A 24710-nucleotide genomic window follows, 5' to 3' on the forward strand; every position below is an offset into this window, starting at 1 on the left:
GTATCTGCAAATTAAAGAGGACACAAGTCTTCCCTCACTGCTACCCAAAACCCACACATTCTGCAGATCTCCCTCTCTGGTTCTCCGGACTGGCATCACCGGGTGACACAGAAGCATAACAGGAACACCATAGTCAAGAGATAGGAACATACTAAAGGCATTTCAGCCTTGAGAAAGCAGAAATGTCACTTGGCATGAGCTGTCACTCCACCACACATTGTCAATGCAGAGTTACGTCCTCTGCTCAGCAAATGCCAGATCCCAAGGCCTCAGACATCACTTGGAGGAGATCTGTCTGATGGGGAAAGCCCATCAGCCAACTACTGCTGCTGTTGAATGTGGAAGATGTTTTTTCCATTTCCACACTTCCTCCTAAGGCGTTGCACTACCTCCTCCCTCCTAGTGGCTGCTTTCCCCAGAGGCTTTTTGCTCTCACTCATTTCCTTCACTGTGTGCACAACCCGAGACCAAGCCCCACTGAGTACAGAAATGCCATTTCAGACTCTCCTTCTCACCTGAGTCCCAATTTCTCCTCTTCCTTATTCCAAAAGAAACAACTCAAACCCTTTGCCAGAAACTGGTATTGTCTTTGATAAGCAGTGCTTGCCAGCAGTGAGAAACCAAGTCCCTAGAAAGACCCTTACTACAGCAGATGCCTACTGTGATGTAATAGATCCACTCTCCATATTCTGCCTTCTGATACATGCCCATTACCAAAGCCACCAGGCACCCCCATTTCTCACTGTACTTTTCCCCATGGCTTTCAAACCACCTCACATTCTTCAAGCAGCATTATCACCCTCTCCAAATCCTCAAACACCACCAACTTCTCCTCTGTCTTTAATTGGAATCATTAAATCAAAGGGAACACAGATCCCGCGAGCAGCTCATGCTGCTTGCAGCCGTACTGGTGGTATGTGCCATGGTACCAGGCCTGCCGACATGCCCTGGACAGGCAGGACTAGAAACCAAACCAGGGAATCACCCTGGGGCCAGCAGGTTGAAGCAAACATTGTGGAGTGGGAGGTGCTGGAGGCTCACTGCAGTCCCACGCGTGTGCTTCAATGTGCTCCTGAGTGTTCGTGTCCATGCAGGCAGACATTTTGGTGCGTTCTACAGAGTGTCCATCTGGTCAGAAAGGTGTGTGAGTACACACGCCCCCCAGGTGGGGCTTGGGATCCAAACAGCCTGCTGTTCCCTAGAGCTCGGGGGTCTGCGTGGGAGCCAGGGGAGCTCGTCCTTTGCAGGGAGCAGGAAGGTGGCTCCGGAGGTTCTCAGAGGCTGTGGAAAGAAAGCAGTGGAGCAGGAAGGAAAATTAAGGGGGAGAGAAAGAGACAAAGAAAGAAAGCATCGTTAGTGTCAGAGGAATAATTCTTACTTGTTTTGCAAACCTTTCCAAGACACAAACCTCACAGAGCTCGCCATTACTTTTCCTCCTCCCCCTCTCCTGTTAAATTAGCATGCAAAACCATATAATTCTTCCACACACAATAAATCAGAAAATGTTATCCAAGCACACTGAGGCAGCAAAACCAAAGCTTTTCCAAGCACCCTCTGTGATACCACTGGAACAAAGCCCACAGCTCCTTTAGTTCTGCTCGCAAAGCAGGTGTAAAAATTCCTACTAACATAGACACCAGGCTACAGCCCATCGAGCACCCATCCATTTTGGCCACCCAAGAGAAAGCCAGCTCACAGATGCAAAACTAAGTAGCAGCAGCTACGCATCTTGCAAGCATTTATAGAACATGCCAGAGCGAATGCGATATGGAAGGGGGAAAAGGCAGGTGGCTTCTGGTTGTATCAATTTTCATTCAGGATTAAAGCTTTGTTTGCTAGGGAACACTGGGCTATACAGCAGTATGCTGCTAAAGCAAGTTTTGAACAGAACCCTTGAACCTGTCTCTTCTAAACAGGCGAATTACTGAAACAGCTGTTCTCCTGAAAAAGCATGTGTTCTTCAGTAGGATAACACAGTCTGTTTGCTTGCAAGCAGACTAGAAATTCTCTCAAGGACTAGATGATAAGTCCAATAGGACAACACATCTCACAGAAACAGCCTCAAGGTGCAAGGAGGAGGTTTAGGTTGGACATCAGGAAGAAATTCTTCACAGAGATGGTGACCAGGGATTGGAAGAGGCTGTCCAGAGCAGTGGAGTTCCACTCCTGAAGGTATCTAAGAGATACGCAGATGTGGAACTAAGAGATGTGGCTTAGTGATGAGATTCAGTAGATCACACTGACTGTTGGACTTCATGACCTTGCAGGTCTTTTCCAATGGAGATCTATGGACATTCAAAAATCACTGTAGTCATTCAGAAATTGTGTCCTGCATTGTGGCATAGCAAGGTGGCAATATCAATGAAAAGAAAGGTGATTTGCAGAAGCACTCCAGCAAGAGGAATTTAGAGAACCAGAAGGTAATTACCCAGGCTGGAAGCTGCTCGGGAGACAGATGAGAGCTCAGGACATGGGAAAGCCCCAGGAAAGCTCTGAGACCACTTGCATACTCAAGCAAGGATGCTGTGGCAGCTATCACTGTTTACTGTTTTTACCACTTCTAAGACAGAAGTTACAAAATGCTTGCTCCCAGCCAGGAGGGAGAACCGCAGCTCCTCTCTAGCACTACCTTTTGCTGTTAAGTGCTCAGGTCATGATGGAACAATGTCCCGGTGTGACAATTGACAAAAGGAAGACCATCCCCCTCCTCCACTCCAAATACAGGCCCCTGGAACATTCGGGCTTCTATCACAGGTCTCTACTCCAAATATTAACCCATGCTGACATTGCCTCTGTCCCAAGATCTAGAAAGAGAAGAGCTTCCAAATGTTTTAAGAGGACTTTGTGACAGAATATGAATCTTTGTGTTGCATCCCATGAACTTTCCTTAATGCAGATGTAAACAAGCACCTTTTGCATGCATGTTCACAGTATTGTCTTATGCCAAATACAGTTGGCTGAAAGGTTCAATTGAAGAAAAGCTGTGGTATTCCTTGCCTCCATCACTTCCTTTCTTATTTTTTTTTTAATTGCATTTGAAATTCTGATTTTACTGAGCTTCATCCACCAGGAGAATTCTGCCAGTGACCTGAGAATGGATATCCTAGCGCTGAGAAAACAACATACAAGCACAGACAAAGTGCCCATTTACAGCACTAACTGCATTTATTTTTGATTGCATCTATGCAACAGAAATGCCTGACAGTTAAGAGAATGACTGTCTCATAACTGATTCATGTTCCTGCTTCTCCAAGTAAGGACTGAAAAAGCTTCAAGTTTGTACCTCCAGCAGCCTACAGCCTAACTGTCAAATTAGGAGAACTCCTAAGCTAGAAAATAAATAAGGATTTTATTATTTTTTTTTTTTCTGTGAACCATTTTTTTTTTTTTAAACTAAGAAAAACTCTTGCTGATTTGTTTTATTTAAATCTAATTCAAGGACAACCAAACACACTTGTTCCTCTCCTGGCTAGCTCGATCATATCCCAGATTTCAAGTCAGTAGACGTGGAAATGCAGGAACAGGCACATGGCTTAATTCAAAGCAGAATGGTATTGGACAGGAAGATCTTCCAGCTCCACTGCTTTCAAAACTCTTTTTAACTTTCTTGCAGACTCAGCTTGGACTCATGCAGTGGTCACTTCTAGGACAAAAATCCCAGCTCTATGCTTAGAGTCTGGCAACTGGCTGCCAGAAAGCAGCATTTCAAGACAGCAGGAATGCACATTTGGAGACTGCAGCTGGTGTGCAGCAGCTGGCTAAATGTAGCTCAGCATAGAATTTATCTCTCAGTCACTTGTATGTGAATTTCAAGTATGAGCCACTCTACCAGGTATTTCTGTTCGCCTGTACTGCCCCAATGTCCCCAAGCCCAGCAATTTCCTTCCCCAAGAGCAAGGAGCTGGCATTTTGGAGAGGAGCATCTTATTCCCACTTACCAGAAAGTAGAGCTTGGGGCATGTAAAAACAGCATTTTACATTTGGCCTTCTGCGGTTCAGGGTCATTGGAGACTTTGAACAATGCACAGTGCTCCCCACTATCCATCCACATTAAGACCTAGAGGTGGTTTTACTTGTGCTGTCCTCACTGAGGTTGTCAGCTCCCTTACCTGTATTTACCTTCCTCAGTTCCATACCAGAGTATCTCCAGTCACAGCTCTACCTCACACAAGCAGGCTAATCCCATGCTGTCCTTGCAGATACCCATACATCCCACTAACCTGGATGTCATTATAGTGCCTCTGCCTCCACAGGGGGATGGAGAGGACAAGGCAGGGAGGAGCTTCCTATGAGTTGGTGACCAGTCCTTACACCCCACTGTGTGCCTGTTGCCTGTAATTAAGCTTTTACCTCCTCCTGCTTAAAATCATGCAGGTCAAGGACATCTCCTTGAGTTCTCTGTATCAGCTGGCAAAAAAATGCTGCCAAGTGCAGCAGACCTCACAGCAGTATCACAGTCCTTCCCAGCACCATGATGACCAAGCAGGTGCACCTAACAATCATAAGGTACATTTGTGGTGATTTCCTTGGGGAAAAAGAGGGCTGTGTAGTGTGGGTTTATACCTACTTGTATGCTAACCTCCATAACAGGAGAGCAAGACATCCTGCGCTGGTAGTGGGAAGCCACCAGGAGGGAACTGGTAAGGCCAAGCAGCCACCATCTTCTGCTCTGCTTTTAGGCTGCTGTACCTCTGCCCCTGGGGACTTCAGGAGAGCCACCTGCACTTTTCCTTACCTCTGTGGCAAGCAAGGGCAAGAGGCTGGGGAATTACTTGCTGCCACTGGTGGGTACTTACGCAGGGGTGCCATGTGGGGTGACGCATGCCCGTGCAGGGAGCACCCTCACTTCATATACTCCCCTTCGCTCACATAGTCCATAAATGACCCTGGTAACTCAGCAAAATCTTCCAAGACAAGACTGGTGGAGTCCTCACCCAGCAGGTCGCTCTCAGCCCGGGAGGACCGAGGGCGTGAAGCAGGTGGTGGTGGTGGTGGAGGCTGTGGAGGGGGTTCCAAGGCCCCGTCCAGCCCATGTTCAGGCTGTGGTGAGCGCGGCAGCTCCTCGGCCTCCTCCAGCTCCCCCTCTGAGGAGGCTGGGCCCAGGACATGGTAGAGGCTGGGCAAGCGGATGTCAAAGCGGAGACCAAACTTGGCGAAGAGCTTCTCATTGAGGGAGTAGAGCTTCTCTGAGATGTCATAGCCCAAGTGGGAGGAGAAGAGGCGGGCAATGTAGCGGTCCTTCCTCAGGAGGAGGTACAGCCGCCGCCTTGGCCAGGTGATGTAGCTGCAGTCAGTTTCAGCTGTCAGTGTGACCTGTGGGGCAACAAGGGAGTCATTATAGCCATTTTTTACACTAGCTATAAGACCAGGCTAACAATAATTTTAAAATATAGAACACACGACCATATATTGCAATAAATATAATAATAAAACGTAAGAGACATATGCAGGGTGAAATACCCTTGGGCCAGAGAAGAACATCTGAATGTAATGGAGACCCAGGCATGCAAACAAGCGTTGGAACCAAAATATCCCGGGGGCTCCCTTTCACTCCATACACAGGGGTCTCCTTGGCCAGTCACCGTGGCAGAGGGCCATTGGGAAGCTGAACATGGCTTGGCTGCAAGTGTGTGTCCTTGGGATTGATACCTAACACTGCTGCCATGCAAGCAGCTGCCCTATGAAAGAAATACAGGACTTAATAGCTGAGAACTTCCCCAGGACAAGGTTAGCGAGAGTATGGGTCATACAGAAACTGCAGTGAGAAGAATCTCATTTTCCTAACCAATTTCTGGCACAGCCCCTCCTTTTCACAAGGGATTAGGTGAACTGCGACAACAAAACCTGGTTAGATTTTCTCCTAACCAGGGCAACATGACAGGATTTGTTCATGAACCTCTGGCATCATCAGAGCTTCTGGGAAAATGAGCCAGCCACAAAACCCAACTCCTCCAGGCACTGGAAGCCAGCAGCTCAGCAGCAGTGTGGAAGAAGATGTGGCCAAAGCAGAAGGCATGAGAAAAAGTGGAGTAAGTCAGGCTCTTGCCACTTCTCAGAGGTCCTAGAACTGCTCAACCCAGACAGCCACAGGGGGAAACATGGGCAAGAAAAGCCTTCCATGTCCTCTTCCAGCAAAGGTCCAGAGTCAAATATGCATTTTTCTACCCAAGTGACTGTAGTGCTGGAAAAGGTTGAGATGAGATAGTCTTATCAGTGACGCAGATAAGAGGAACTAGTGGGTCTAACACTTGTCCAAGATAGCATGTTCCCACAGGCATGAAGAACAATGTTCTACCAGGAACATTACCATCAAACCAGACCTGATGAATTTCGGTCTCATGCAGCCTGATAATTCTTCATTCTCCTTAGTGAGCAGACAAGGATTTAGGCATTTCTAGCATGCTGCTGCAGCCTTTCCCCACCCAGACCAACACCACCTATCCCAGTGCCCTGGTGCAACTGATCTCCCTGACCAGGAGCTCCAGGAACATTTGGTTTCACAGAAATTAGCTCAGAAAGCACTGCAGATGCCTGTGCAGATATTTCCTGCCTTAGATGAACCTTTTCCCTCAGGGAACAACAGTATTGCTCTCTCTTATCAACTCTTACTCAAATAGAACTCAGGAGTGGATTGAAGCCTGGTGCAGAACACAAAATACCTCCACCTCTGGCACAGCCATGCTGTCGTTACTCTTCATCCACCTCAGTACCTTGGCTTGACATCTCAATTTTTGTTAACAAGCTGTATCCTATGCCACCCTCACAGGGTCAGCCATGCCCTGCTGCTCCTTCTCTGGTACGATTGCGATGATCAGTGATGGCAGAGGTCTCAGAACCAGTCACCATGACCTCCCCCTCACGGTAACCTGGACAAATTCAGACCTGAGGAAAGCAGGTATGGGGAGCTGCCTTGGCTTAACCAAGTCTGAACACGGCTGTCCCCATAAGAACATAATTCCCTCATGACTGTCCCACCCTCCCCATAGATTAGTAAAGCCCCTCCTCATATGCCCCAACTGGCACACACTGGATTGACATCCTGATGGCTATCAGCCAACCCCATAGGTTAAAGGCGGAAAGATACGGGCTTGCATAATCTCCTCCAGAAGGAAAGCCAAACAACAAATACTGTGGTGTTGACAGCAAGAGCAAAACCCTCTCAATTGCTGCAAATAACAATCGCTCTGGTCTCTCAGCAAGAGATTCCTCTGCTCAGAAAGGACCATATTCAGGCGTGAATCATCCTTTCTGCTTCTCCACCCCAATTAGATGCCATCCTGCCACAGAATAATGCAGCCCACTGGGCAAACATTTCAGTGTTGGTTTAAGGGAGCATTCTGACAGCAGCGATCCAGCAACCCAAGGCCTCCCCGCCTGCTGAACCGTGCCTGGCATTGCTGCTGGCTGGCTGTGGGAAACCAGGAGTGAGCCTGGGTGACACTCAGGGTTACCTGGAACGTTCCTTCCTCGGAAGGCCGTAGTGACTCCCATTCTGGAGAGTCCAGGAACTGGTATGGAAAGATGTAGTGGAGGAACTGCCCATCCTGGCTCACACGGACCCTGCAGGTACAGGCAAGATGCACAGGCTTAGATTGCAAAGCAGATATCCCATGAAATTGATCACACAGCCAGTCCCACCTGCAAGGAGAGGCCTTTTCCCTGCCTCATGTGTGTCCCACAGCCTACCAAAGACTGCTGCAAACGCTCTGGCCTTTGGGGTTGTCTCTCTTTTTCTCAGTGGGAAATGAGATTCACTGCCACTGCCCTGCTCTCCACCTGTTTAATTTTTACTGCATACCCAGCCCTCACAGGTGCAATGCCAGTCCTAAACCAGGACTTCTCAGTCAACAGGACTGCTGCTGTTCAAGTACTTCTCAGCCTGACCATACCTCTTTCTACCTGCATCTTCCCACTTTCTTTTGAGTTGCATGAGGGCAGGCAATCCTCACCTCCATGCTGCACAGTCCTCTCCAAAAATCACACTGGCATCGTGCTGCAATCTCATAGTTTGCTGCACATTCAATCTTGCAGGCTCTTGCCTTCCAAGCATGCACTGCCTGGGAAGGTCAAGGACTGCAAAACTTTCTGTTCCAGGCACATCCTGTGATTCTAGCCCACCTTATCTTGTTATTATTCCATTCCAGCGAGGGCATCAGAAGAGCAGCAGTGCTCTGCAGGGTCAGCCACAGCCTCATAAGGTAACAGGGTGGATAGCAAGAAATGCAAATCCAATCCCATCTCCACAGAGCATCCCATAGCAAGATGCATACTTCCCACAGCAAAAGAGGGCAGAACAATCCCACCAGTGCTGGCTATACTGCACATTGCAGCATTTTGTGCTCACAGAGCAGCAGCAGGTGACCCAGTGCAAGGCAAGGCAGCTCTCCCCAGAAATGTTATTTGCAGGTCTGGTACGCTTCAAAGGAGGATGCTCAGCCTGGAGTTTGGTAAGAAGGGCATCCAGCAGAAATACACATATCCAATTTCCTCCCAGTATGTTGCCTAGGTTGGTAGTCCCCGCTCTTAACACATCCTCCAGAAATGTCCAAACATACAAGAAAAAGCAAGGACAGCCCTTCTTCACGCATCTTCTCACCTCCACTGCAGTAGACCACAAGTTCCAGGTGATGCTGAATTCATCTTCCCAAAGGAAAATCCTTGTGAGACACTTACAGGTCTCTTTCCTTTTGTACTCTCTCTTGACATTAATGCTGAGTGCCTGGCAGCAGTTAATATCACTACTATTTTCTGTATTTAGACTATGAAAATTGGAAAAGAGATATGATCATGGGAGTGTGCCACAGGCTCTAGGGTAAACAAATGCCAGTACCTCATCAGCACTGTTCGCTCTACAGTCAATCCCCCCAGTAAATAAATAGCAAATTAACATAGCTTGAAGGCAAACAGCTATAACCATCTACAGGTCCTCCTTGATGGTCCGAAGAAACAGCATGACAATACGAAAAAGGAAAGGGGCCTGCTGAGGTGAGATGGCTTTTTATTGACAAAATGACCCTCAAAGTGGAAAAACAGAGCCTTGAAGGTTCAGGTAATGGGGACGAAGCTTCCCCTTAATGCTGCTGGCCAGGGCAGCAGGTGAACCAAAGACTCTTGCTTGGCATACTCAGTCACCCACAGCACAGAGCCATTTCTGGAACCCACAGAGAACACAGGTTCAGACACACCTCCGGCTCTCATGGCTCCAGGTCTACTCCCACTAGAAATAAAATCACTTTAAAAAGACAAAGAAAGAGGCAAGGATCCCCCCAAGAATCCCCCCCACGTTATCATAAGCACAGTTTTGCTGGCTGTGTATCATTACCTGAAATATTTTTATATATAGAAAAAGCCCAAAGGCAAAATGAAAAGAAAAAAAAATATCAGCAAAAGCAGCAGGCAGATGTATATCACAAAGCCCTTTCAGAGGAAGGAAATAATCACCACCCCAGTTAGTACGGAGGGAGAAAACTACCAACAGCAGCCTCAGTGCTTTGCTGTGGGCCTGCTGGGAACCGGGAGAGTTTTACCTGCCAGACAGCAGCAAGGAGAGCCGGTCGATGGGCGTCTTGCCCTCCACTGCGTAATTCTGGTCTCGGACTAATGATTGCACTTGCTCTTCACAGCACTTCACAATTTCTCTGTAGACTTCCAGGGGCACCTGCAAGGGCAGGTACATGGCCTTGTAGAGAAGCTCAAACTCTTCGGGGACGGTGTCTCTGCGGAGTCGGTAAGCCAGGTGAGCCAGCTGCAGCACGCAGGTGAGGACGAGCAGCACATTCCAGACTAAGATGTCAAGGCCACAGGCGCTCAGCCAGCCCCACAGAGCATAGCAGAAGTAGCCCGGGGCCAGGAGGCCAAAAATGTAGAGGGACCCAAAGATGCCGCTGCCACCCATGTAGCCTAGGAGGACGATACAGCTGGCCAGATGGTAGGCCGCTCCCTCCATGTGCTCCTTCCAGGCATCGCAGGCAGGAGGCTGGAGGACAGCCTGGTCCCAGGAGGGGCTGTTGGTGCTCATCCTGCCCCGGCTGGCTGGAGTTAAAAAGCAATTGTCATATGCAAAGAGTGCAGAGGTCTGAAAGCAGAGCTGCTGGGTGGCTGTTCCTCCTCCTACTCCTCAGCTGGTCCCTCAGCAGTGCACTTCACAGCAACATGTTAAAGCTCTGCCAGATGTTTTCACTACCGAAAAATCCCCAAAGAGCTCACTTTTTCTCTCTGTGGCTCACAAATCAGGCTGGCCCTCTCCCTAGCCGCACCAAAGAAAAGCAGATCTGGCAATACAAAAGCTGAAAAAACTCAGGCAAAGAGAAAGCAGAGGCCATTAGCTGGAAAACTCTGAGCCCAGTTAGAGATCTGGTTGCAACGCTCCTGTCGCCAGCCCTCTGGCAGTGAAAATGAGCCCGCGAGAGAGCGGCAGGGAGGGCAGGGTTGGATTTGGTACGTCTATCACTTGGCAGCGGCGAGGAGAGGGACCCCAGAGGGATAACCATGTTTGGAATTGAAATCCAAGGAGCAAAAGCAGCAAGGGGAATGGAGAACAGGCACGCACCCGCCACTTAACATAACTCAGGCACCCAGATAAGTCCAGTGCAATGAGGGGAAAGGAGAGGCAGAGCAACGGGCTTTATCACTGAGAACTCCAGGCATCTGCAGGGCTCAGCACTGCTCTGTGCTCTTACAAGAGAGTGACCCTCACACGGAACAAAAAAGGAGAAAGGTTGTCTCCTTCTCCTGCTGCAACAGGCAGCGGTGCCAGAATTTCAGCAGAAGAGAGGCAGTTCCATAGAATGTTATTTTCCAGCCTCTCCAGGGGCAGAGCATTTCAGACCTAGAGGCTTGAGGTATAGCACCAGAGCACATTTGTGAGTGCAAGGGACAGAGCTAAAGATAGTGAGCGGCTGGGACTCAGCTTCATCTGTTGTGAAGAGGAGATTATATTGCCTAAAAGTTCCAGAGCATAGCATTTGGAAGCATGCTTTGCAGGGACATCCTAACCGATCGAGGATTCTTTCACCCCACGAGTAACAGGCCTGTGTTGTCAGCCATGGCTAAGATGTGTAAATGCAGCTTTTCCCCTGCTTTGAGTAACACGTTATCAGTCACACCGACAGGATCCACCCCGCTGCCAGGAAGCAGCAACATTTCAGGCATTGACGCAACCGGCATGGTCAGTCAACAGTATGAAGTCAGCCTGCATGGGTCAGTGGGGTAGGGATAGGGTTTCCAAGGGTGGTTGTGTTTCAGGACGAGCTTGCAGCTGCCCTGCCTAACATGCCATTCCCATTGGCATCATTCATTTAAAGAAACACAATCAGCTCTGCCACTAATAGCCCTCTAGGATAACACTATCAACTGGGTGAGGCACAAGGAATGCTTCATGAAGCCTTAAAGAACATATCATGGTCTCAGCCAGCACAACTGCAGTGACTTTTAAGTGCAACACAGTGCTGTACTATTCCTAAGAGCAGCAAAGGTATCTTGACCAGTTGCAACATGTTAAGGAAATAACACAAATAAAGCTTTGTCCAGAGGGTGAGTACAGTCCACCTGGAAACATGCTCCTGTTAAGGGTGAAGTGATACAGGGAAACTTGTCTCCAGTGGTCCCTTACTTAAGAGAGGAAATTCTACCAACTGAAGCATAACGAAGCTCAGCTGCAAGAGGTATCTTTGGCTTCCCTGCAGGGAGGGAAGGATGATCTTACAGCCAAAGCACTACAACAACAATACTGAGAACCAAGTTCTGTTTTCCCCATCGTTGTCATGTTCATGATAGACAAGCTATTGATGAGACCAACTACCTTAAGGCCTCTGCAAAACCAATATTATAAGGAACACTTTTTTCAGGGGAGGCTAGCATTTGATATAAAGGGGAACTGGGATATCAAGACTGGAAAGACTTAAGATATGTTGTATAAGATATGCAAGATAAAAATGAACTGCTGCGGACAACAGTGCTATATTTGAAGAAACTTCAAAACTATGTTTGAAGAAACATTCTGAAAAGCAAAGTTGCAGTAAGATTACCTTTAGGTTTGCCCCACCTGAATAATGGGTTCACTTCAGGGTCCAGCTTCAGTTTGTTAAGGACCTCCCAGCTCTTCCTTTTCTTTCTGGTGGATCCCGTTCCTGCATGTAACCTCAGGTCATAATTTCTCCTGCCTTTCCATACTATCAAAAAACTTCTGCAGTACTACCAAAGAAAGAGACCAAAAATGAGAAAAAGTTACACAGTTTACCTCAGGTAATTTCTTGAACTAAGAGACTCAGGTTATAAAAAGTTAACTACTCCTTAGGACAAAGAAAGTGCCGCCCCTGATATCTTCCAGGACACATCTTGCTTAGAAAAAAAACACTGATGTCATTAAGTACAGCCATTGGGATTGCAGGAAACATACCCCAGAGCTGGATTTCTTTACAGTATTGGGAGAGTCAGTTGGGGTCAAACCCTGACTGTTTATACTAGTACTGTAATGTGTACAAATCAAGGCCTGTATCACTGAAGATACAGAATGAAGAGTCCTGAATGGCAATGTGCAAGAGTGTCTGAGCTGCTGAGGTTGCTTCAAGCATTTGTTTGGATCTGTGCTTGTGGAGGTGTCTGGCAACCACTGCAAAATGACTGAAACACCAAGGCCCAAACCTTGTTTTCTGCCTTACGAATACAGTGGCTATCTTCACAGCACGTTCAGTTTTCTATCCAACAACAGTTTAAAGAACTTTCTTAGTTTTCTGAAAAGAGATTTTATTCTAATGCATTGTCTAGAATTGGAATACATGCCTTCTCATCTAGAGATGCTGAGGTTCATCCAAGCTGAGAGCGCACAAGCCAATACTGACTCAAGGGGAAAAGCTAAACAAACATTCAAAGGGAGATATCAAGATCAAAACAATTTGGAATCAAGAGAGCAAATAATAAGATACTTGAGCAGCATCAAAACTCTTCACTGGAAGAAGACACATAGGCATTACAACAAAATGACGATGTGAGAAAGAAAAATACATGTCAAGCTCTTCAGCTCTGAAATCAGCAGCATGTAAATGGTTTCTACTGACTTCTCACCTACAATGAACTCATTCAGTAGCACTTCAGTAACAGGTGACGACGCAAACCAGGTGCACGATATGTTTGGCAAATAAATCCGTGTACTTAGCATTATCCTTGAGAGCAGCCCCACACTAAGAGATTATAAGTCTCAGATCCCGCAGCAGCCACACAACTGGTTATTTTCCACAGGATGTATACAGGCTCACTAATGACCCCGTAACCTGAAAAGCAGTCTAATCACCTGAGTTGTGGACACTAAGACCTGGATGGCCTAAAGTCAGAGAGGGAATAGTTAGACAATTGTTTTAAATTTACGATGTAGCGCATTACCGACAACACTCTGCAAAACATACGGGAAACAGCTGGGAAAGGTCTCAAGACTGTTTCAGAGAAGCTCAATCAAACAAGGTCAATCGCAAATGTACAAAGATAACTCGCACTATATTTAGTTGAACTACTACTATACAGTTCAACCATATTTCCTGCTCCTGCTTTATTTCATGTCCCTGCAGCTACACTAAACATCATGTGCAGAATAGGGTATGCCATCAGTCCCCCCTCCATTCAGACTTTGAATCCATCCCATAAGAATCTTGTAGCAATAACAATGCAAGCCTCTCAGCAAGATTTGACTACAAGGCAATTGTTGCTTTTGAGTATACAGCTGCCCAGAATCTTTTCAGTACCTGCTGCACACCAGCATTGCAGCTCCCCAACAAGCCTCAACAGGACTTTGCTGAAAGCAGTAACACAATAATATCACTAGCATGATTTCTCAATTTGCATCAGGTGGAAAACCCACACTGAAGACCCACCTGTTCAACCACTGGTCTGATTGACTGATCCCTGTTCACATTTCAATTAAAGCTTTCCTCACGCTCTCCATTCCTATAGCTCAGTGTTTTGAATAACTATTGCCATTTTTTCCCTTAACTTTTTACAGAAAACAAACGAAAAGCAGAAGTCAGGATCACTGGTCATTTTTAGACTTTTATTAAGAGGGAAAAATATATATTTTCTATACCAGCAATAAAGAGGTAACAGTGGAAAAGCTGCAGATGTGATACACAGTTTACCATTAAAGACTCTTTATAAATAGGTTCTTTTTTCATATTCGTTCTTTGAAGCGACTTCCAGAAATAATTTATTTTTCAGCCTTCCAGTACACCAATCACACAACAGTCATCATCTAGAAAAGGGAGGAAAGATAGCTTCATTACACATGGATTCCCACAGCATATCAAGGGACAGTTTAACTGTCTCCAGACATTAAGAGAATTGTATACAAACAGCCCTACTCTGCCTTTAAACTGGTTCCAGAGTTACTTTCTGAACTCCAGAGGTATGCCCATTTCCAAAGAATATGAGACAAAAACAGGTTTTCCTCTCTATGTGACTTTTTGCATTTGGGTGAAGGAGGGGCATGAACTAAACACAGTCCTATCATTAGAAATCTAAATTGAACTCTGGCTTTTTTTTTTTTTTAAGAGAACAGAGGCAGAGTCAAACTTCGCTATTCAAGAGCCACTCACAAGGGCTCTGAGCTCCCAGAAGCCTCTGCCATCCTCAAAAGGAGAGCAGCAGTTACTCCAGGGTCAATGAGGTTTACCTGGCTTTCCTTCTTTTAGGAAAGATTTGCCCTTTGTCATCACAGACAGTACCCTGTACTTCCTAATAGCACCAGCTGAGACAACAGAATACTTTAGAGGCAGAAAACAAGCAACGAGTGCATTTCTGTAGGCTATACTCACCACACATATCATCTTGCTCATCCCACTCATATCTTGAAGCCCAGAGCTCTCATACATTCTTTGTGAGCTTCAATTAAGTGCCCGCAATTTTCTTCCCCCTTCTCAATGATGCTGCAAAACAAAAAGATTTCCAAGGCTCAGCAACAAAATATTATCTAACTATTAGTCAAAACCACACAGCTGCCAAGCTACTGAGGGCAAATAGAAGTGAATAAATTAAGCTCCAGAGATTTTTTTTTGCCTATCGTGTCTAGGGTAGCACTACCAATGTAGTCAATGAGCAGGTCTATTGGGATTTTATTATACAGTACATGGCTGTTGCTTCACTATGTTGGGTTGCTGATCTTGACAGCGAATTCTCAAATCATTCAGTAAGGAGAGGGACAAAGTTTCTACAACACTAGACAGATTAGACTGGCTTTACCAATAAACAGTGGGTTAGTCCAGTTTCTGCTGGCTTTTAGGGATTCTGAGAAAAAAAAAGTCCATCTACTTATTAAAAAAAAAAACAAACACATTACCACACATGGTAACTTTCGATATTACCCGTTCATCGTTCATCCCATTACCCGTTATGTATTCAAATAGCGGCCGGTCCCCGCTCTCCATTACAGCAGGCCGCCATACGTTAAGACCTACCGGCGCGCCTCAGGCAACCCGAAGCCGCGGCCAGGCCACTCACCAGGCGTCCCGCGCCTTCTTGGTCTCGGGACATGCGCAGCAAGGCTTCAGCGGCTTCTTCTCGTCCCGCGCCTCCTCGGCGCCCTTGGAGTCGCAGCTGGCGGCTGCTACAGTCGACATGGCGAGCGCCTCACTGCTGTCACGGCCTACTGAAGACAGGAGACCTCCAGCGAGCTCGGTTTCCGGACGAGCCTCGCCTCACTGGGCCTGCGCGCATAAGCCCGCGGCATGCCGGGAAAGGTAGTTTCTAGGCCTGAGTGCGCCTCTGCATGGGAGTCGCGCATGCGCGATGAGCCCTCATGGTGTTCCGCTCCGTCTCTTCTGAGCTGTGCTTCCTACGCTTGTGCGGGAAACGGGGCAGCTCCGTTCTTGTGCTACAGTCAGCTCCTTGCAACACAGTTTTCCAGATGGCCAAAGCTCCTCATTTTAATCCCATCAGAGATGAGGCACTTCCTGCCGCCCTGTCCCTATGCAACTCCTCCAAACACAGGCTCCTGAGGAGGCTGCCTCTTGCCTCTGGAATGGTGTCACACACCACTCGCTCACCTCATTGACCACCTGTTTAATTACCTGCCGATCTCAGCTCAGTAGCCTGTCCCCAGCTATCCATCTGTGGCTGATGAAGGTGTTCAGGATAGCTCACAGAATCATAGAATTGATCAGATTGGGAAAGACTTTAAAGATACCAAGTTCGACCACAACCTAACCATACTACCCTAACAACCCCCTGCCAATCATGTCATAGAATCATAGAATCACAGAATGGCCTGGGTTGCAAAGGACCACAATGATCATCTAGTTTCACCCCCCCTGCTGTTGCACAGTTGCCAACCACCAGACCAGGTTGCCCAGAGCCACATCCAGCCTGGCCTTGAATGCCTCCAGGGATGGGGCATCCACAGCCTCCTTGGGCAACCTGTTCCAGTGTGTCACCACCCTCTGTGTGATAAACTTCCTCTCAATATCTAACCTAAACCTCCCCTGTTTCAGTTTAAAACCATTCCCCCTTGTCCTATCACTATCCATCTCATATACAGCCATTCCCCCTCCTGTTTATAAGCTCCCTTCAAGTACTGGAAGGCCACAATGAGGTCTCCCCAGAGCCTTCTCTACTCCACCTAAAAGTATTGGTGCTCCCCCTAAATATCTTACTCTTTATTTTTTCAAGCTCTTAGTCCCTGAGCGCCACATCCAAATCATTTTTAAACGCATTCAGGGTGGTGGTTCAACCACCTCCCCGTGCCCAACTGGTTCAGCACACAGGCACAGTGAGGCCATGCACCCTGGTGTGATGGGTTGTGATTGGAAGAAGTAAATACACAATTTGTTTTGGTAGTGCATTTTTAGAAATAGAGCCGTTGCATTGTTGTATTATATGATTAGCAACTTGCTTGCAAAACTGTAATAGCTTTTAGATGTTGTGAGTGGTTATGGATGTAGCATTATAGACTAGGAAGCATGTTGTAAGGCTATTTTCTTTTAACAAGAGACCTGCAGCAAAAGAAACACAATAATGAAAAGACATGAGTAGGCTTATCAGACATCAAAAGAAGCTAGGTCCTCCATACAAGGCCATATTGTCTCACTCTGGGTGTAGATTGGGATGCAAGAGGCAGGCATCAAGATACTCCCCTCTATCCTCCTTATTTTCCAACACCCTGGTATATTTCATTTAAAGACAGGCTGCCAAACTTATCTCTATCCAAGGACAAGCAGAAGTTAAGAAACAATGGTTGAAATGCTGAGTGAGCAAATGTTCTGATTTTGGTACCTATAAATTACTTATAATAGGCATTTTACTGAGTACACAGCAATGAAAGTTCATCTAGAGGACAAGCATGGAAGACCATTGGCTGAAGCAAAAGTCTGTCTGTTGAACTGTCATGATGCTAAAGGGATGCTAGACAGTAGAAGAGACCATGCAATAGAAGATTGGAAACCTCATCAATCACTACCTGAGATAGGCATGTATGTGTTAATTATCTAGCAGATTAATGGTAACAAAACTTTGCCGTTCAGTTTCTTTGCTTTGTTTCTTCAGTTCAGTTGGAAGATGCACAGGTTCTGTGTGTTGACCAGGATATGCTTTTCCTAAATCCATGCAAACATCCTGCAAGATGGAGCTGAGATTGAAACTCTTATTGAAAGGTTGCACCAACTCTAAAGCAGTGCCTTGCTATTGTTTTGTTTGTTTGTTTAATATATTGTGTGTTTTCCTTTCAAATTAACTAGCTTTGTCTTTTCTTCTTATAGCTTTCTCTACTGTTTGCTATCCAAAGACCTAGCTCTGGAGGTAAAAACCTTGAAGAACCTGGGGTAAAAACCTCACAGGGATTTTCCAAATCTGTAAGCATCTTGAGCTACAAAATGCCAAGTGAGATGGTGTGAAAATGTAGATACAAGCCTGGAGAAACATCTCTGTAACCAGCATACCATTTCAACCCTAGCAGCTTTCCAAGTTAAGGAGCAGCACTGCTGTTTTGGCCATACTGCCTGTGTGGTAATGGTTTGCAAGAGATCACCCTGGAAGAGGGGATCACTTCTCGGTGGGATGAAGGGGCAAGAATTGGGAGAGAAGAAAAGGAACGGACATTTCACAACATGAAGTGCAGTCAACACATTTTCATCCTGATTGTTCAAACCTGGAGTATAGGGCAGAGAGAAGACTACACTTTTTGTTTTCTGATGCTACCTTGTACACAAGGATGAATACTTAACTTAGTGCTTTTTGTTTTCCATTTGTCCTCTGTGTGCTGACAGTGGCAGGTGAGTTATATTAAAGAATTTATGTCAGAAAGCTGTTTTGTTAGAACAAGTTTATCTACAAGTCAAAGAAAAGCGTCTGAAGGCAGCATGCAGAGATGAAACTGCTGGAAAATTGTCAGATCCAGTACCCAGGAAAGGAGATTCAGTGAAAATCTCAGAGCCTCTGAAAGAGGTTATCAAAACAGGTGCTCCTCAATCTACTGCATCACACTTGGCAGCCTGGCACTGGAAGAGAGAGCACAAGGAATACAGACAGTGCTGGGCATTTACAGCTCTTGGTTTAGAGGAGTAATGGGTGAACTGAGGGAGACTGCTCAGTTTCCATGGTGTTACAAATTATTTTCCTTGTAAACCTTTTATCAGAATTATAGAACATATTTCGGTGACTCATTATTTGTACGCATCCCATTAGCAGTGTGGACTATGCTGTTGGCTTCTTGTATCTTCAGCTTCAGCCAATTTAAAACATTGTCTAAAAAAATGTACTTGTCTGTTAGACAGGGTCAAGAGGGCAGACTTTTCAAGGAACCTCAAAAATATATTTACATTCATTGTTAATGTTATGTAGGGTGAACCCCTATTCAATGTCAGCTGGAAGCAGCAGCCTGGACCAGACTGAGGTTTTCCAGGTTTCTCACACTTCTGATATACATGACATAAAAGGTGAATTTAGCAATGGAAAATCTGTGTGGTAAAGCAGAGATAAATGTATTTTGGTATTTTCCATGCAGTGTCTATTCTGGGATGTATTAACTCTTCACTGTCTTGAAAAAAAGACACCTATTTAATTCTGATCTAGAGAAGTATTTTTGTCTTTGAACTAGTATAAGTATGAGACAGCCACTGCCCCAGCAGCCCAATTAACCAATTAACCAGTGTCTGATTATCACACAAATTGTCTATATTTCTGGTTAACACTTAGTTATACATGCTACAAGAATAGGACTTCAAACATCAGAAAGATGACGTGCTGGGATAGAAGGAGCTTTGCTCTGATCTTGTGCAATGGGAGAACTTAAGGTGATTAATTGTAACCCCTATAAATTTCAAACTCCATCTTTAAGTGAAGGTAACTGGTTCACTATACCTGAGCTAAAATCACCTCCAAAAGTGATGCTTCAGTCCTACCTCACTTTTTCAGCACTACAGCATGAACCCTTTATGCAGGAATTCCATACCACATCACTTCACTGTCCCCTCTTGGGAGGGAGGCTGTATGGAAACAGCTTCATACTGGAAAGTGAGTTGTTAAAGAAACATGATTAGGGTGGAACCATGATTACTTTTAAGGCATTTCTGTCAGTTTAAATGCTATATGAGTTGGGCATTAGTACTTCTTTTTCCATAAACTTAACTTACATTTTTGCTACAAATCTCTCCCCAGTTTGTGCTAAGATTACAGAATCACAGAATCACAGAATCACAGAATTGTAGGGGTTGGAAGGGACCTCCAGAGATCATCGAGTCCAACCCCCCTGCCAAAGCAGGTTCCCTACACCAGGTTGCACAGGTAGGCATCCAGGCAGGTCTTGAACATCTCCAGAGAAGGAGACTCCACCACCTCCCTGGGCAGCCTGTTCCAGTGCTCCGTCACCCTCACTGTAAAGAAGTTCTTGCGCATGTTTGTGCGGAACTTCCTATGCTCCAGTTTCCAGCCGTCTCCCCTTGTCCTGTCTCCACTCACCACTGAAAAGAGTCCGTCCTCGCCATTCTGCCCCCCACACCTTAGATATTTATAGACCTGGATCAGGTCCCCTCTCAGTCTTCTCTTCCCAAGGCTGAACAGACCCAGTTCACTCAGCCTTTCCTCATAGGAGAGATGCTCCAGGCCCTTCACCATCTTCGTGGCCCTCCGCTGGACTCTTTCCAAGAGATCCTTGTCTTTTTTGTACTGGGGAGCCCAGAACTGGACGCAGTACTCCAGATGAGGCCTCACCAGGGCAGAGTAGAGGGGGAGGATCACCTCCCTCGACCTGCTGGACACGCTCTTTTTAATGCACCCCAGTAAGCCATTGGCCTTTTTGGCTACAAGGGCACACTGCTGGCTCATGGCCAACCTGTCATCCACCAGGACACCCAGGTCCCTTTCCGCAGAGCTCCCCTCCAGCAGCTCATCCCCCAACCTGTACTGGTGCATGCAATTATTCCTCCCCAGATGCAAGACTCTACACTTGCTTTTGCTAAACCTCATCCGGTTTTTTTCTGCCCAGCTCTCCAGCCTATCCAGGTCTTGCTGAATGGCAACACAGCCTTCAGGCGTGTCAGCCAATCCTCCCAACTTCGTATCATCAGCAACCATCATTACCATCACTTTAATGTTATGCCTCCTCATCTTTTCACTACCCTCAAAGCATATCCAGATATATTAGCAAGGATTAAGAATTTGCCATGGAACACTCTAAAAGTCAGATCAGTAAATTCAGTATGCAATCACCATGGCAACATCACAAAAGAAGGAAGCTGGAATTTTGTACTCTCTACAGAGTTAACCATGGCAGCTGCTGATGTAGATATTCCCAAATAGGAATTTTAGGAATTAGGAATTTAGGAATAGGAAACAGTAGGGCCTAAACTTCTGCATAATCACTACAGAAATTGCCAAAAATCTCTGAATGTGAGCCCAAGCAATCAGACAGCTCAGCCACCATTAATACAGCACCCCATATGTGCATGTATGATCTCTGATCAGTTATCCTACAGAAAGCAAATGCTGTCTGAGGTCCATGCTTATGCAATACAGGAAATCTCATTCAGAACACAAATTTACTTGCCCATATATTGAAAAAATAATGAATCACATAAAATATTCCACAATACCATCTTCTCACTTTGATCAGTTTGCTCAAATCAGGCAGTGTTACTGAGTAACGCCAATGAATGGTGTTCAGATGTTGATCCACTGAGAACCAGTGAGTGATACAGTAGGTCCATTTCTTGCTTGCTGTATACATTACAGTCATCCCTGCTGCTATTAAGAATTTTATTCTGCCTGGTGCAGTGCCATTTTGTTGTCAGTGTCAGTTGCAAATCTTGCTTGCTTTAATCTGTACAACTCTCTCTTGATCATGTTTTATGAAATGTGAGCTCTGCTGTAGCAAACAGTTTAACAGTCACAACAAAGTGCAGGAGACAAATGAAAGCCTGGAAAGAATACTTAGCATTTCCAGATTACTTATTTTAGCTGCATTTTTCTGCGCACTCATGTCCCAGCATCTCACTCCTCTTAAATACTGCATCAATATATGTATGCTATATAGCACTGCAAGTTGCTGGTCAAGACCAGGAAACATTACATATCTTCTAAACCCATTTAGACTCCCCACAGCTCTTACTCGCTTGGCAAAGTCACAAAATAATGTAGAAAATGCACCATTTCTTCCACATCAGTGGTCAGATTAGTTTGCAGTTTTAAATACCTAATTCTCCTGCACTTGTTTTCTCCTAATTTTCTTGTTGGTCCATTGTTAGTACGTTCTGAAAGACATCTTAGGAAACCTCATTCCCACCAAAATCAGTTTGACTTGACTACTGAGTGCTTACTGTTCAGAATTTAAGATATATTAAGGTTCCATATACAGGTAGAGATTTCTCAAAAGATCCTATTTCTTTTGACATCTTCCTAAATTCTACTAAGTACCATCAGTACAATTATTTTTTTGAAAAAGTGATGTAGGAACAGATCACCTTTGTTGTAATGCCTTTCTTGTTGTATTGGTTATCCATTTGCTACTGAGAGGAAACTAGAATGTGATATATAGAAGAGTTATGCTGTGTTTATAAATACAAGCTGAAATGCAGCTTCTCAGCACTTCTGTCCAGCTATTTAATTTCTATGAAGAGAGCGGCTAACAGAAAATCAAGAGTTCTTGGGACTCCCTTCACATCAGGTCTTTGTACAAACACACTCACTCACTTCCTGGAAAGGTTTCCCACTAGCTGGAAGACAGACTTGACCAGGCACTTTGACAAATATTAGGAGAAAGAGCAAGGAGAGCAGGAATGCTGCAGAAGTTAACAAGGTACTCCATTGCGTAGTTTGATACATCATACAAATATATACTGTCTCCCCATCTGCTGAATCCTACTAAAACTACTACCTGCTGAATCCTACTACTACTACCTATTAAAACTACTCTGAACTCCTGTTGGTTACAGTAAAAACCACCCATCAAGCAGCAAGTAAAATCTAGCTATCAAATTCATGAGCTTCTGGATACAGAGATCTCTTTGGATCAGAGAGACAACCCTCCCTCTGCAGACCTTGATACTGTCAGGAAGTTGCCATTCCTCTTAATCTGAAGGAGAGCAGAGACAGGTTGCATGATCAGCTGGCCCAGCTGGGATGGTCAGTACCAGTGAGAGCACCTTCTGCATCTTTGCAGGCTGAACAGGAATCACTAGGCAAATATTATGGAGACGGGCACCTCGGTACTCCTCCTCAGTTTTGGCTGAGTAATTATTTGCTAGCAGCAGATGTAGCTGTTAGTTTAAAAAATAGACAAACAGATTATAAGTCTGAAGCTGGAAGCAGTTTTGGGATGGGTATGTCTCCGATCACAACTCAGCTATATGCACATCTTCCAGGTTTCCTGAAACAAGTAGTTGGATTTGCTTTCAATAGCAAATACAAGCTCTTTACAACTCCTTCTAAGCCACAGATACAGGGAACATCCTGTCTTTAAGTCAGTATAATATTCCCCTTCCATCAAACCACTGTTTCTCTGGCTCTGGAAAGGATTCTTCTCTTACTTCTTGCACTCTGCCTAGAACACTGATTCAACCATTGCTTGGGAATGCAAGGGAAAGAAAAAAATCCAAGGTTTTTTTGTTGAAATTAGATGTCTTAGCACGCTGGAACTTGAACACTGCAAGCTAACATGTTGAAATTGCCATTTATATCTCTGAGTACTACATGGGCAAAGTGAGAATACTAGGAATTCACCAATTTCCTAAGCAGTTCGGTCAAGATCTTCTTGCTTTTTAGGTTAGACAACATAATTCCAGCAAATGGTAGACAACACCAGGCTAGAAAAGCAACCAAATGTCTGCCTTAATCATTCCCTAAAGACTGAGAATTTCCTCCAGAGTTCATCTAAGTGGAATGAAGTTTATGAGCATGCTCATCTAACTGTATGAGTGAGTGGGCTTTTCTCAGAAACTGCACTTCTCTGCCCACTGCCTGAAAATGTCCTTAATTTCCCCTTCTCTTTCTTCCTTTTTTTTCTTTTTTTCCTCCTCCTTAATCAAAGCCATTATAGAAATCTTCCAGCAAGGCTTTGGAGTGAATCCTTTAACTGTGATCACAAAGCACTGCTGCTTCATTTTCTTTGAGCTTTGACTTTTGAAGCTATCCTCATTTGTAGATCGCTTTTAGTTCAGAAAACATGCCAGCAGTTGTACTAAGAAAAAAAGACAAAGAGAGAACAGAAGGTCTTCCTTAAAGAGTTTCATCTCTGTGCTTTTCTTTCCATTTCAGTGGTTTTATCTCAAGATGCCTGTTTTAACCAAGCTTTTAGAAAAAACAGCAAAAGAAACCAAAGTTTCCAACTCGATGAAGCTAAATTTAGCACAATCAGTACTCTAAGGCCATCTTTACAAAAGATGTCATAAGTGAGGTATTCCACAGCAGATATAATGTATTACCATGGGCAAGAGCCAGCACTGAGACAAAGCCTAGATCCACAAAGCAGCATATTTCACAGGAGCCAACATCTCACCAATACTGTACACAGTTAGAGAACCACGTGGAGATCGGAGAATGGATAGTGGGGCTTATCTGGGCTGAGCCCAAGGGCCAAATTCATGTAATTAGCAGTTCGCGTTTAACGGAAGCTCTGACTGGAGCCCCCAAGCTAGGGCCTGTGATGGACCCTACACGGAAAAAGGCTGACATCCTGTGGCAAGCCTGGGAAATGGCAGCTCCATCTGACGGTGACTCATTTTAAACGCATGGCTTTCATTTGGGCATTTCAACAATGCTTTTAGTGCTATAACTTCGTTGGCTGTGACATGCATATACACTTTTTTAACAACCAGGAAAAAAGAAAAAACACAACCAGCCACGAAGCAGCACTGCACAACGGCGCAGTTGTTTGACTATTTCTAAAAACAGAGCAGAAGAGGAATGCCGACGTAACCAAACCTCAAGCAGACAGATGGCATCTTGCCAGGGGTTTCACAGATGCTCATGGATTGCAGAACAACCACACTCAAAAATCCAGTTCCCTCCTAAACTTTCTGGGCAGAAGGAAGACCGAGGAGATATTACAGACTTCCTCACTTTTTCATCTCCTCAATCCAGACTCCCATTTTCTTGTCCAGACCATGTACTGTATTACTGCCTGCTCACCTTGTCTCCCCCTCCTCCTCTATACAATGATTCTCTACACGTTTCTTTGCTCAGCCAGCCAAATCTTTCCTCCTATATCATATTTTTGTGTCCAATTCATCTTCTCCTTGCCCAGC

General features: G+C 45.4%; 2 protein-coding genes across 3 annotated transcripts; both read right to left on the minus strand.

The window, feature by feature from the left end:
* Positions 1 to 1119: 1119 nt before the first annotated feature.
* POPDC2 (popeye domain cAMP effector 2) lies at positions 1120 to 10018 on the minus strand (the record flags this gene model as incomplete). Of its 2 annotated transcripts, XM_079550625.1 has the most annotated exons (4): positions 1120 to 1281; positions 4935 to 5313; positions 7452 to 7560; positions 9528 to 10018. In XM_079550625.1, the coding sequence occupies 4 exons, from the start codon at positions 10016 to 10018 to the stop codon at positions 1199 to 1201; spliced, it is 1062 nt and encodes a 353-aa protein (XP_079406751.1). The 2 variants fall into 2 exon arrangements, with proteins under 2 accessions (XP_079406751.1, XP_079406750.1); XM_079550624.1 differs by lacking the exon at positions 1120 to 1281 and having other exon boundaries at positions 4843 to 5313.
* Positions 10019 to 14055: 4037 nt separating this feature from the next.
* COX17 (cytochrome c oxidase copper chaperone COX17) lies at positions 14056 to 15599 on the minus strand (the record flags this gene model as incomplete). The annotated part of the gene is made up of 3 exons (XM_079549467.1): positions 14056 to 14236; positions 14799 to 14909; positions 15481 to 15599. 2 exons carry the CDS (start codon positions 15597 to 15599, stop codon positions 14825 to 14827), a joined length of 204 nt encoding a protein of 67 aa, XP_079405593.1. The 3' UTR covers positions 14056 to 14236; positions 14799 to 14824.
* Positions 15600 to 24710: the final 9111 nt, after the last annotated feature.

The sequence above is a fragment of the Tetrao urogallus genome (assembly GCF_951394365.1).
Source record: "Tetrao urogallus genome assembly, chromosome: 1".
Classification (NCBI taxonomy): domain Eukaryota; kingdom Metazoa; phylum Chordata; class Aves; order Galliformes; family Phasianidae; genus Tetrao; species Tetrao urogallus.